This window comes from Cajanus cajan, chromosome 4 (assembly GCF_000230855.2).
Source record: "Cajanus cajan strain Asha chromosome 4, NIPB_CcT2T_4, whole genome shotgun sequence".
In the NCBI taxonomy this organism is placed as follows: domain Eukaryota; kingdom Viridiplantae; phylum Streptophyta; class Magnoliopsida; order Fabales; family Fabaceae; genus Cajanus; species Cajanus cajan.
This window is the reverse complement of record NC_138520.1, coordinates 77,013,224-77,025,333: the sequence shown is the minus strand read 5'-3', so window position 1 is coordinate 77,025,333 and position 12,110 is coordinate 77,013,224. Positions and strand designations below refer to the sequence as shown.

At 31.4% G+C, this 12,110-nt stretch overlaps 3 protein-coding genes across 5 annotated transcripts; 1 reads left to right on the top strand and 2 right to left on the bottom strand.

Moving 5' to 3' along the window:
• Positions 1-856: 856 nt before the first annotated feature.
• On the top strand, positions 857-4,633 carry LOC109802328 (ethylene-responsive transcription factor ERF113). Of its 2 annotated transcripts, none has more exons than XM_020363648.3 (2): positions 857-1,160; positions 3,782-4,633. In XM_020363648.3, the coding sequence occupies exons 1-2, from the start codon at positions 1,010-1,012 to the stop codon at positions 4,324-4,326; spliced, it is 696 nt and encodes a 231-aa protein (XP_020219237.1). In that variant the 5' UTR covers positions 857-1,009; the 3' UTR covers positions 4,327-4,633. The 2 variants fall into 2 exon arrangements, with proteins under 2 accessions (XP_020219237.1, XP_082929265.1); XM_083073139.1 differs by having other exon boundaries at positions 3,779-4,633.
• A 1,555-nt stretch (positions 4,634-6,188) lies between these two features.
• LOC109802481 (uncharacterized) lies at positions 6,189-7,674 on the bottom strand. The gene has a single exon (XM_020363869.3). The coding sequence runs from the start codon at positions 7,455-7,457 to the stop codon at positions 6,357-6,359; it is 1,101 nt and encodes a 366-aa protein (XP_020219458.1). The 5' UTR covers positions 7,458-7,674; the 3' UTR covers positions 6,189-6,356.
• Positions 7,675-8,269: 595 nt separating this feature from the next.
• RPC14 (RNApolymerase 14 kDa subunit) lies at positions 8,270-11,003 on the bottom strand. 2 transcript variants are annotated; one of them, XM_020363828.3, is made up of 4 exons: positions 10,852-11,003; positions 10,648-10,762; positions 9,603-9,724; positions 8,270-8,673 (listed from the first exon to the last, which is right to left on the bottom strand). In XM_020363828.3, the coding sequence occupies exons 2-4, from the start codon at positions 10,746-10,748 to the stop codon at positions 8,528-8,530; spliced, it is 369 nt and encodes a 122-aa protein (XP_020219417.1). In that variant the 5' UTR covers positions 10,749-10,762; positions 10,852-11,003; the 3' UTR covers positions 8,270-8,527. The 2 variants fall into 2 exon arrangements, with proteins under 2 accessions (XP_020219417.1, XP_020219418.1); XM_020363829.3 differs by having other exon boundaries at positions 9,603-9,679.
• Between the last annotated feature and the right edge of the window lie 1,107 nt (positions 11,004-12,110).

Genomic DNA, 12,110 nt, shown 5'->3' with positions numbered 1-12,110 from the left:
TTATTAAAAAGAAAAAGAAAAACCTAAAAATAATTAAAGAGATGTGTCTTTCTTTTAGCCGCTTATAATGGTGTGACTTTTAAAGGTTATGAAGCCACTTGTTCCAAAGACAATTGGTGTATAAGAATATGGTAAGAGATATGGATTTCGTCTTTGCAATAGATATCGATGTGAGAGCTGTAAAGGAATGTGAATCATACATACTACCCCATAAAGTGAACATCCCAATTGTAGTTTTCCCCCTCTTTTTTACTTAAAAAATATCAAAAAATCACATCTAGGGTAAACTTGTACTCATTTCTTCTTTCATGTTAACATTTTTCTTAATTTTTTTACGTAATGATACTAAAATAATCTTACAGATTCACGCATTTCATAATAATGAGACATTATGTATGGAATTACTTTAAAATAAATTCAAATGAGAGTCAATCATGTTAATTACAAGAAAAAAAAAGTCATCATGATTTGACATAAATAATTTAAAATATAATCTAAATTTGTATTTTTTATAAAAATTCTACAATTATTAAAATCTTATTTTGATAAACATATTTATTCAAGAAAATTTATTGACAAATATAATATTTCTCTAATAGTTTTTATTAACTAATTATCATTTTATAGATAAAATTATGAATCAAATTAAAACTATCGATCTCAATATATCATTAATTTTTTTCGATAACCTTAAAAATATCATTTTTTATCTACCATTATATAAATAAAAAAATTATAAAAAAGGACAAAAGTTGAATTTAAGAAAAACAACTCAACATATATTTATGTTTTCTTTGGTTCTCAACCCTTAAATTTGCCTGTTATATATATAGCAGCACTGACATGACCACAAGATTATATTTCATAACATAAAGAGTATAGAGAATCACACACACTAAAAGTGGATCCAAGAAGGCATGGCAAGCTTCCACTATCTTCAGAAGCATCAGAGGAGAAAGAGAAAGAGGATGAGTTTGATGCTTATGCATCTTGGTCTTCAGAAACTGACATGTCTGAAATGGTTTCTGCTCTTGCTCAAGTTATGGGAACCACCAATCGGAACCCACACATGCCACAATCAACTTATTTTCCTCTCTCAACTTCAGTGGTCAATGATCAGCCTCAACCTTACCCATCTCATCCTCCTCTAGATCAAAAAGGTTTGATTATCTTAAATCATTTTAATTTGACTAGCATGTTTAATTTCCTTAAAACAACAATTTATATATGTTATAGCGACTCTCCTTTTTTGTTTTGTTTTCTAAAAAAAGAAACACTTTCTGTAACATTAAATTCCAATTAATGGAAATGGTGGAGATGTGGATGTCAAAGAACCAATTTGTGTTGTATCAAAATAATAATTATAATAGAATAAATTGATTTTGGAATTTGTGATACCTTCTGATCTATCCTTGTTAAAATCAAACAAGTATATACTTACCTTCTCATAAACTTATGAAAATGTTCTAGACTCCAGCAACGAACAATGATCTATGATCTTTGATATTAATATATATATATATATATATATATATATATATATATATATATATATATAAGGTAACATTTTTTTTTTCAAAGATAATCAAATTACACTGTTTTTCTGTCATGTATTTTGAAAAATTACATTACTTTTTTTTTAGAAATGTTACAGTAATTTATTTTAATGTGAATAACTTTTTATGGTATTGAATAATTAGGAAGGAATCTTCATATATGACATTTAGTATTATCAGAAGCTAGTTGTAAATATACTCTATTAGTTTTAAAACTTAAAAATAAAATATAATTTTAAATAACCACAACCTATAAATTTTAAGATTTTATTCTAACATTTCAAAATTAATAACTGATTCAAAATTATCTATAAATAACATTGAGATTCATATAGCAAAAGAAAACCCTTAAAAAAATTCAAAAGTAAAATCTAGTGTATATCATCTCAAGTTCACTGCTACTTCAAACTAGTTTTTTTTCATTGAAATAACTGATAAAAATCGACACTGACAATGACATCTTGGTTAGAATAAATAGATATTCAATATTAAGAATGCTAGTTAATTAGTATGAGTCACATGTGGACAACTTAGGACATAAAGAAATTCAATGCATGCGCTTGTCTTATATTCAAGTTGTCGTGCCATTTTTTTTTTCTTGTCTACGCATATCCCATCTTTGACGAATACCCAAAGGTAACATCAAGGCGAGCTAAAGCATGAGAGTTTCTTCACATAACAAAATAAAATATAATTGTTCTTCTTATATTCCAAAGAGGCATATGTCACATATTTTTCTACATTTTACGTACACCACATTTTTTTTATAAAGATTTGTATCATATTTCTAATTTATTTATCTGTTTCTCATTCTCACATCGTATTAATTATGTATGGTATTCATTTATCATTTTTACCCCTCTCATTCTCAGGTGATAGCATTATTTGTCTTTACACATAATATGCATGGGTGTGAATTAATTTTAGAAATATTATTTATGATATTTTAGTCTAGAGTCCATTTTCACATGTGGTAACCATGTGTAAGCATATAATTTCCTCTTGATAATCATGTAGTCGTAGAAGAGGGGTGAGGATAAGTAGTTTTATGCACTAGGAAGCATAAAATCTGCACCTACCTTAACTTTGTTAAATCAGTACTTGCATTTCACATTCCACTTGATCTCTTTTTTCAAGTTTAGACAGTAGCACTTTCATTTTGTTATGAACTTATTATCAACTACATTATTATTACCACGGAGTGTTTTCAAATGGGTCCATTATTTTCCGGATTGCGTACCCCACATTTATAATTGCATATGTTCTGTTTCCAGATTCAATCTTGTGCATTTAAATAATAACGTAATATACCCGACCCTATACAATGAATGAAAGCAATAAGATTTCAACTTAAATGTTTGTTTGGTTTTTAACTTTTTTTTATAAGAACATATAACTCTTTTTTACCGAGTAGGTTCTTATAAGAATTATAAAAATAAATTGTTATTTTCAATAGTGATTTTATACATAAGACAGAGATTGTATCCTAGTCTTGATTAAGGCTGTATCGAATTACTTTGCTTAATGACTTTTAGTATTTGATTTCTTATTCGAGAACATAAAACTCGTGTTAAATTTGAAGGAGATAGTATTAATCTTTGTGCATTTTATAATATGACCCGAGATTTAAATTAAATGACTTATGTCCAAACACAATATAAATCAACTTGATATCAATGTTTGTTTTTTCGTATAACATGAGTTAACACGTTTTATACACTAATATCTCTATAATATATTTCATTACTGTAATTTTTAGATGTCATACCATAAAAATGTTTTGGTCTCCCAGGTTTTAATGGCACGAAGTATGATTTTTCAGAAATTGCAATTATATGATTTTGATTCTTCCATCAGTTTTTATTTAAATATTTAATAATTTTATTGACATGAAATTGGATGATAACTTGACAGCTGATTTGTTTCTTGACATATTAATTTACGTGACTTAATATCACTTTTACTCTCCCTGGTATTATAATTGTGAGACAACAAAGTGTAAGCAAAATATTAATTATCATGTTATAAGCGTTATGTATCACATCAAAATTTATTAAATATGTGATGAAGGAGTGACTTACAAAAGAAATTTAAATTGCATAATTGTAATACTTAAAAAAAATCCGTTTAAGCAATTGAAAATTGGAAGATTAAAATGTCTAAATTAAAAGAAGTAGAATTAAGTAAAATCTGTTATTGATTTGCATGTGTTGGTGATGAAGAAGTGACAAAGAAACCACACTACAGAGGAGTGAGGCAGAGACCATGGGGCAAATGGGCAGCAGAAATACGTGATCCCAAAAAAGCAGCCAGAGTGTGGCTGGGAACCTTTGAAACAGCTGAGGATGCAGCCCTTGCATATGACAAAGCAGCACTCAAGTTCAAAGGCACAAAAGCCAAACTTAATTTCCCTGAAAGGGTTCATCAAGATGCAACTTTTCTTCAACAAGCTCCATCAAACAAAAACATCATTCCCTTCCAAGCAACTGGCTCTGTTTCTTCTCTTGATGCTGTAACCCCTCACCCATTGTCCACACAACATGACCACCAAGTTTTCCCTAATCTCTTCCAATATGCACGGATTCTTTCAAGTGATGATTCACAGTTCCCTTATTACACATCACATCTTTTCAATCACCAACAACAAGAACAACCACCTTTGAGTTCTCAATTCTCTACCACTTTATCATCCTCCTCATCTCCCTCATCCTACTTCTACAACCAGCAACAACAATATGATGAACAAGGACATGATCACTCAGGCCAGTAGCATGCATGGTTTTAATCTCTGTGATTTTTGCAACTATAACTTGCAACACATTTTCAGCATATCTATTTTTGAGGTATATAACCCTGGCGGCACTTTAAAACCTTAGGGGCAAAATAAATTTCAACCTTGACTAGTAGTATATGTATCGGTCAATTTTGATGTAGAACGAACCGGGATTATTGTACCTTTCTTTAAGCGTGCACACAAGGCATGCACAATTAATTTCAACTTTCATTATGAGTAATGTTACATATATTCTGTACGGATAACTTATGTTCAAAATTATTTCTTGTCAGTTTTTAATCAATCACGAGGGTGAAGCGAGAAAAATGTAATTATTTAATAATTGTAACACAATTGAGTGTTTTTTATAACAAATATTTTGTATTTTTTCTCTAATTAGTAATTAACCAGGAAGATTTTTGATCTATTTATAGATGAAAATAGAACATAAAATTATAAATAAAAAAGATAGAGTAGTTTTTATTAATATGGTTGTTCCTCTAAAGGTCAAGTGCCTCCTCTTAAAACGAGAAAAGTTGCATGTCATCTAATTGGACGAGGGAAAGCCAAGTTCATACCTTCATGGCAAAGGTATGCATAAGTATTGAAATGAAGAAATATAACCATAAATAAAGCTTAAGATTTCTGTTGCAACAGACAATAATTCTAGTTCTATTTTATATATTGTCTCACTCATGTTGGGTGCAAGACTGGTAGTGTCAGATGTAAGGGAAGAGATCTATTTCAGGTTAGAATCATGCCAAACACAGGTTGAATGGCGTCAAACATGAAGAGAGAGACTCATCTTTGCCTAGATTCACACCAGGCGTTGATGAGTGTGGTGTTGAGCATTAGTTAAGCAAAGGCCTTCTACTTGATTAGGGTTGGCAATAGGTTGTACCATGTAAGGTGCAAGAGGGTGGAGTAATCTCTACCTCAACCATGTTAGGTGTAGGTGGTGTGACACTAGACATGGACAAGAAAAGGAAATTTCTGTCTCAATGGCATCGGGCACCATTTGAGTAGCATCAGGCATTAATTGCTTGTTGTTGATTTGTTGTTCTATGATGAATTATAATTGAATATTGATGATCAAGATTGTATGTATGTTGATATGTGATGATAAATACCTATGTTGTAAGTTGATAGATGAATTGATGATGTTAAGATGTAAATTATATGTTGTATAATTGTTAAGTTGTGAAGCTGTAGAATGTGGTTGAGATGCATGTCTTAAATGAGATACTTAAATGCTAGAGTTGAATTATGATGTTTTAAAGTTAGTTTCCTTCTAAAGTCTATTTGAATTGATATGAAGATAATCGAACTATAACCTAATTGAATGACTAGTTAAGTAAAATATGAAGTTGAGAGTTTGGTCTCTAACTAATCCTAGAGGGTTGTAGTTAATGAACATCTCTTATGATTTTATAATTTTTATTAATTTTAATTAGATATAGAGTGTATGTTGAAAAAAACTGTTATTAGCAATCCTTACATCATTAGTGCATACACTATTTAATCTATATTTTTAGTTAAAATTTATTTAAAATTATAAGATTTTAAGAAAATAATGAGAGATACATAATACTATAATTTTTAATAAACTTTATCCTACAATCAAAAATGAGTTGAAAAGATGTTGAAGAGTTACTGATATTTTTCAAATAGACAAATACAGAAAATGAAGAATTTATCGAAATCCCTTTATAAACTATAACATCTTGATATTTCATTATTCATAGATTCATATAAATACATTTAATTTTTATTTCATGCGCATTCTAGATTTAAATTATGAAAAATAATCTCGAAATTATTGAAAATCCAAAATCAGCAGATTTTAAATACACAAACAATAATGTTGGAATTAATTTTGATTTGAAATAGTAGTGGATAGTTTTGATTGAAGGTTTTTTGGGAGATGAGTAATAGTGAAGAAAAAGTGATGAAGAGGCATGAATTGAAGCAACTAGTGTTGGGAAAGCAAAGTAAGTACCTAACAGCAAGAATGAATTGAAGAAAAGTCAATGAAGCTTGTCCATTCTCTTCACAAGCTCACCCATCTGAAACCTCCAAAAGCAAAAATAAGCAAAGCCAAGACCAATCAACACAAAGATCCAAACCCTCTCGTCACCTTCTTTCTTCGATCTCAACTCAGCAATCCCGAAATTCTCTCTCCCAGAATCCCCCATTCTCCCCTCATCCAAATGCCCATACAACACATAAACCCTATCCTTATCTCCGACCACCACCGACGTCGGAAACCGCCGCACGTTCACCTCCACCTTGTCGTACACCGCTCCCTCCGCCCAGTTATCATCGCTCTTCATCAACCACAGCACCTTCATCGGTGAAACCGCCGCCGCCACGCCGTCCTTCCTCACCGCGATGTCGTCCGCGCCCACTAGATCCTCGTTCAGCAACACCTTCCTCGCCGTGCCGTCCACCGCGTCCACCTTGAAAACCTTTCCGCTGCTCGACTGCACCACCAGGAGGTATCCCTTGCTCACGTAAGTGATTCCGTTCAGTCCTACGGAACCGTAAGGTGCGTCGCCGTTGGAAGGACTCTTCGTCGCCTCCCTGTACATCGGAGATCGGGAGAAGATCGACGCGGATCCGTCTGCGGATACTTTCCAGATGAAGTTTCCGCCGGAGTTCGTCACGAAGGCGTTGCCGCGGTGGTCCACGGCGACGTCGTTCGCCGCGTCGACGTCTTCGGAGGGGAGCGGGGAGAGGAAGAGGCGGCGGCGGGAGCGGAGGTCGTAGGCGGCAAGGGCGTTCAGCGGAGGGAGGTGGTGACTGGAGTGGACGACGGCGAGGAGGCGGTTGCGCCGCGGGTCGACGGCGAGGCCGAGGAATGCGGCGCCGTCGGGGAGGTCGGTGTCGGAGATGAAGGTTTCAACGATGCCGGCGTCAGAGACGGCGGCGATGATGCGCTGGCGGAGGGAGCCGAGGAGGAAGTGCTGTGCGAGTGGGTCCCACGCGAGGGATTCCGGGTACAGATTGGGACAGTGGAAATTGATGACGTGGGCGTCGCGAGCAAGGACTGGGCCTGGGCCCAATAAGACGAAGAAGGTGATTGTGATGATTACGAGAGAGGGTTGTTTGGGTGAAGCGATTGGCATTGTGCTTAGTGAGTGTGAGATGAATATGATGGTTAAAATTTGAGTTAGCTTGTGATGGAGGGGAAATCGGAAGCATGAATACCAAATCAAACAAATATAGCAGTTGATGACAAAACACTAAAGTTTCTAACTAAATTTAGCAATTTAGGGGTTTGACTAAAGATTTATGATTGCATCATCTATAAGAATACATAAATGACATGATAGTACTTAATAACTGGAAAATGTTCACCAAAACAAAACATGATAATTTTAAAGTAGTTACCGCTTATAACTTATGGGTGTATTTTAGAAAGTTGTAAATTAAATCATTTCAACAATCAATTATAGTCATAATATATTTTTGTTTGAGTAATTGGATAAAAATAATAATTCTAAAACATTTAACTTTATTTGAATAAGAAATAATTACTTTGTTGGGTAAGAAATAATTACTTTTTATATAGTAAAATAAACTTAAAAAAGATTAATAAAAAATAATTAAAATTTTCAAATTTATAATTTAATAGAAAGTTTTTTATTTAAAAAAAAAAAAGTTGATTGTAAACCTAAGCTAGTATTTGGAACACATAACTTATTTACAAACAACTTATTTGTTTTTTTTTATAAAGAAAACAGATGAAATTCAGATTTTCAGCTCTCCCAAACATGCTATAATTCTATTAGTAAGTTGTTGGTTACATCTTACATCTCATCTATAGGTTATTTTTCTACAATTTTAAATATTTAAAAATAAAATTTACCCAGAATACAAAGAAATTATCGTAAAATTCAAACCAGGGCTGACGGTTTTTGAATTTTCAGGAATAAAGTTTGCTTTCTGAAAGAAAGTTCAAAAACTGATAGTAAATATTAGTTTTGTGTAGCTGCTACATACGCAAAATACAAAAATGGAAGATGAGTTCTAAGGATATTTTTATACCCACCTATAAGACCAACGATGCACACAAACATCAACTTCAATACATAATGAAATTGCCAATTCTTCTTAGTTTTGCAGTTGGCTGATATTTTTCTAAATTCACCGTGATGCGGATCAAAAAGATACAAAGTGAAATATAACTAGTACACTAATCAACATTCATATCCTTGTTGCCCTTCCTAGTCTTGCCTTTTTTAAAATCACTGACTGCCTTATCAAAAGTGCTCCTAACATGCTGGCACATTAGCATGAGATCTTGACATGCATCATTTAACACCTCGCGTGCTGGATCCCCTACACAAAGAGATGACACATTCAACAATAATTTTACTGATGCAATGACGTTGAATGGGATGAAAACCATAAGAAACAAGTTTTAGAACATAAAAAATACAATAAATGATATCCAAAATCATCTATAAGCATTAAAAGTCATGTTATTCATGGTGTAAAATGTATTACATTTAGACAAATAGCAGATCATCCATAAACACGTTTTACACCATGAATAATGTGTTTGATTTTTTAATTACTTATAGATGCACGGCCTAATGTTAGAACTTGGAAAACACTCAGAAAAGCAGAGAAGAGGGGGAGAATGAGAGACAGAGAGAGAGATGATGCTGAATCTGAACACTTTATTTCTCACTACATGTTTGTCACATATACAACAATTGTATTTGTAGTACACTCAGTTATAGGTAATTTAGCTAACAACCTAACATAAAAGCACTAATTGAATTATCTACGACACCTAAACCATATAATATGTTTTTATCTGAACTCTCATAACAAAACTTTAGTTCAACAGAGAATGTCATTCAATGAGAAAATTTTTAGTATCACAATGTGCGTGTTTGGTTTCCCGTTAAAAACTCACAAAATCACATTCAATGGAAAAGATAAAAATGTTACTTTTTGATTTGATGCTTTGGAATGTGTGTTGTTTTTTTTTTGTTCAACAAAGTCCATGATAAAACAAACATGCCCATAATAGTTGGCTTAAAAAAATTCCGCTCCTATTCACACCTTTATATATCTATCAAAAGTAACAAAAGGCAAGTCAACATAATATACAAGATTGTCACAACAAATGTGAAATTGGTATCTAAGCACAAGTTCTCTTGTGATTTTAATAGAAAAATATATTTATAGCAGTAGATTTTGGAACAAATTTGCAAATCAGAGTCGCATTATATTCTATCCACCACTATGCTGCATACCTGTTGTCTGTACTCTGATGTTAACACGATTATCTGAAGGATGGGGAATGCTGTACCCACAAAATGACACTCTTGGGCTGTAAGACAACAGTAATGACAATGCCTCATCAGCATATATTGCACTGACGATGAAGAGGAATAAAGGGAAAAGGTAGTTCTTAGAAAGAGAGCTACGGAAAAGCCAGAAAAAACATACATTCATATTTTATAATGCAAGGTGCAAAACAAAAAATCCTTCAAACTCCATTTAACAAAAATGCAAATGGATTAATTAATCGTGCACCACAGAAAGAAATGAAATCAGTATCAATAGGAACTTCTTGTCTAAAACCCTATTTGAACAAACTTCTCAATTAACATTTATAAAACAAATAAAGAGTAACTTCAATTAAACTTATTTCTCAAGTGAAAATCAGCTTAGAACCTCAGTTTTTGGAAAATTTAAATGCGAATTTTTATAAAAGTTAAGTGCATAAGTTAATTTTAATTTATTGAAAAATTTATCCAAACAGAACCTAATGTTTCAGGTCTTCTTCTCTCCCTCGTTGAAAAACAGGAGGGTGGGAGAAATCCATCAATCAATTTGTTATCCACAAAAAGGATCAGGTTGAACTCAATTATGTTTTGGTGAGTGCTGCTTCCTCCTAAGGAGCAGTTTTAAGGAAAACAATAGGTAAACTGAAATTCATTGTGGGAGGTGCATGGTTACTTTTCAGGCCCGAAGTTTGTTATGGAATAAGCCAACATTTATGGCTTCTGTCTGGTGTTCTCCTCTAGTGTTTCAAGGAAGTTCATCATGCATAGAGACTGCAATATTCAGTTTCTCAAGTTCCTTGGATATCTTATCCCCCTCTAGTTGTAATTTCTCACTTTTCTCACTAATAAAATTCATTTACTATCATACATGTATATAGAAGAACCCTAATTCTAGAAACTGAAAACAGCATAAAACTTTGGATAAACAACAAAGAAAGTTAATCGAAGCTTTAAAAAAAAAAATGTGTTACTTAGGAACTCAAGAAGAGAGTAAGCGCAAGTGACTTACTCTTGATTTAAACTGAATCTGACGGAATTTGCAAAAGTATGATCCTCATCCCCGAAAGAAAATGTGGATTTACTCGGATCAGAGTATGAGCCGTGTTCCATAGCTCACAATAAATCTGAAACCAAATACAATTTGCTCTAAGAAAAACTGAACTTATTAAAAAATCATCAGAAACAAAAACTGAATATTAGAAAAAGTTCTTACCTCTTTCACGCTGTTGAGACGAAAACTCAAAAGAATTCGGATTCGCAGCAACACTGCGGCGAAGAAAGAGGGGTTGGGAAGAACAAGAGCCAGCAAATGTTTGGATTTGGCACATAGACCAGCAAAACGCAGCGTTTTATACAGAACTATATTTTTTTATTTAAATTTAAGCTCGCATTTTAATATATCAAACATGTATTTTTAATTGGAGTGTTTTTAGGGATTTTATTTTTTTAATGAGCGAGTATTTAAAAGTTATTTTAATTTTTATATATTTTAAAATTTATTTATTATATTTATATAATGTATCAAATCATCAAATACATCTTAAAGTTTAATTATATCATAACAATCTCATTTTATTTTTATATTTTCATATAAAAATTTAAGTTCAATAATTATAGATTAATAAAGTATAAAATAGTTCTAAATTATTAATTAATTAAATATTATAATTAATATATGACTTATTATTTATTATTTTATTACAAAAAAATTATTTATTATTTAATTATCAATTATTAGAAATGAGAATAAATCAAATTTTAAATAAAAATTTATCATACGATTTCTTTAAAATTTAATAAAAAGTTTAGATTTTTAAAAAAAATTATTTATTTAAAAAGATTGAATCTAAACTTATAAAAAAATTATTAAACTTAATAGGCTAGTCTATTAATCTATGTAATATAATAAAAAAAATTAATATATATATGAAGAGGGTTCAAACGATATTGGTGCAACTTTTATTAAGTGTTACACTGCTCAATAACTTTATATTAAGTGTAAATTTTGTAAATTCAACTATTAGATTGAAAGTTCTTTACTCATAGATCATATATACAAAATTTTATTATAATTCAAAATGATTTAATACTTCATTCTTATAAAATAAAATTGACGTAATATATTTATTTCAAAATATACTAAAATATGAACACTTTGATTACGTTCAAATTATTGTTCAATTTTAACAAAATTTGATATACACATATAAAGTGATATGAATTTTCAATCTGATTAGAATTACAAAATTTACATTTAATATAATGTTATTAGACGCACTTAGTAAAAGTTATATTGGTACCGTTTGAACCCTTCTCTACATATATTATTTGAATAAATTTAACATCTTTATAGTAGTCTGTACCTAAGTTTACATCAATGTACATTGATGTACATCAGTCTCTTTAACATAAAATAATTTTATTTATTCCCTCATTGTGTCATTGTATATATACCCATACTCCTAAGATCAA

Bases quoted from the DNA above. Each gene is read 5' to 3' on its own strand.
- LOC109802328 (XM_083073139.1), top strand. From the start codon at position 1,010: ATGTCTGAAATGGTTTCTGCTCTTGCTCAAGTTATGGGAACCACCAAT. The intron at 1,161-3,778 runs GTTTGATTATCT...TTGGTGATGAAG, and splicing joins TCCTCCTCTAGATCAAAAAG to AAGTGACAAAGAAACCACAC.
- LOC109802481 (XM_020363869.3), bottom strand. From the start codon at position 7,457: ATGCCAATCGCTTCACCCAAACAACCCTCTCTCGTAATCATCACAATC.
- RPC14 (XM_020363828.3), bottom strand. From the start codon at position 10,748: ATGGAACACGGCTCATACTCTGATCCGAGTAAATCCACATTTTCTTTC. The intron at 9,725-10,647 runs GTAAGTCACTTG...CTTCATCGTCAG, and splicing joins AGATTCAGTTTAAATCAAGA to TGCAATATATGCTGATGAGG. The intron at 8,674-9,602 runs GTATGCAGCATA...CTCTTTGTGTAG, and splicing joins CATCAGAGTACAGACAACAG to GGGATCCAGCACGCGAGGTG.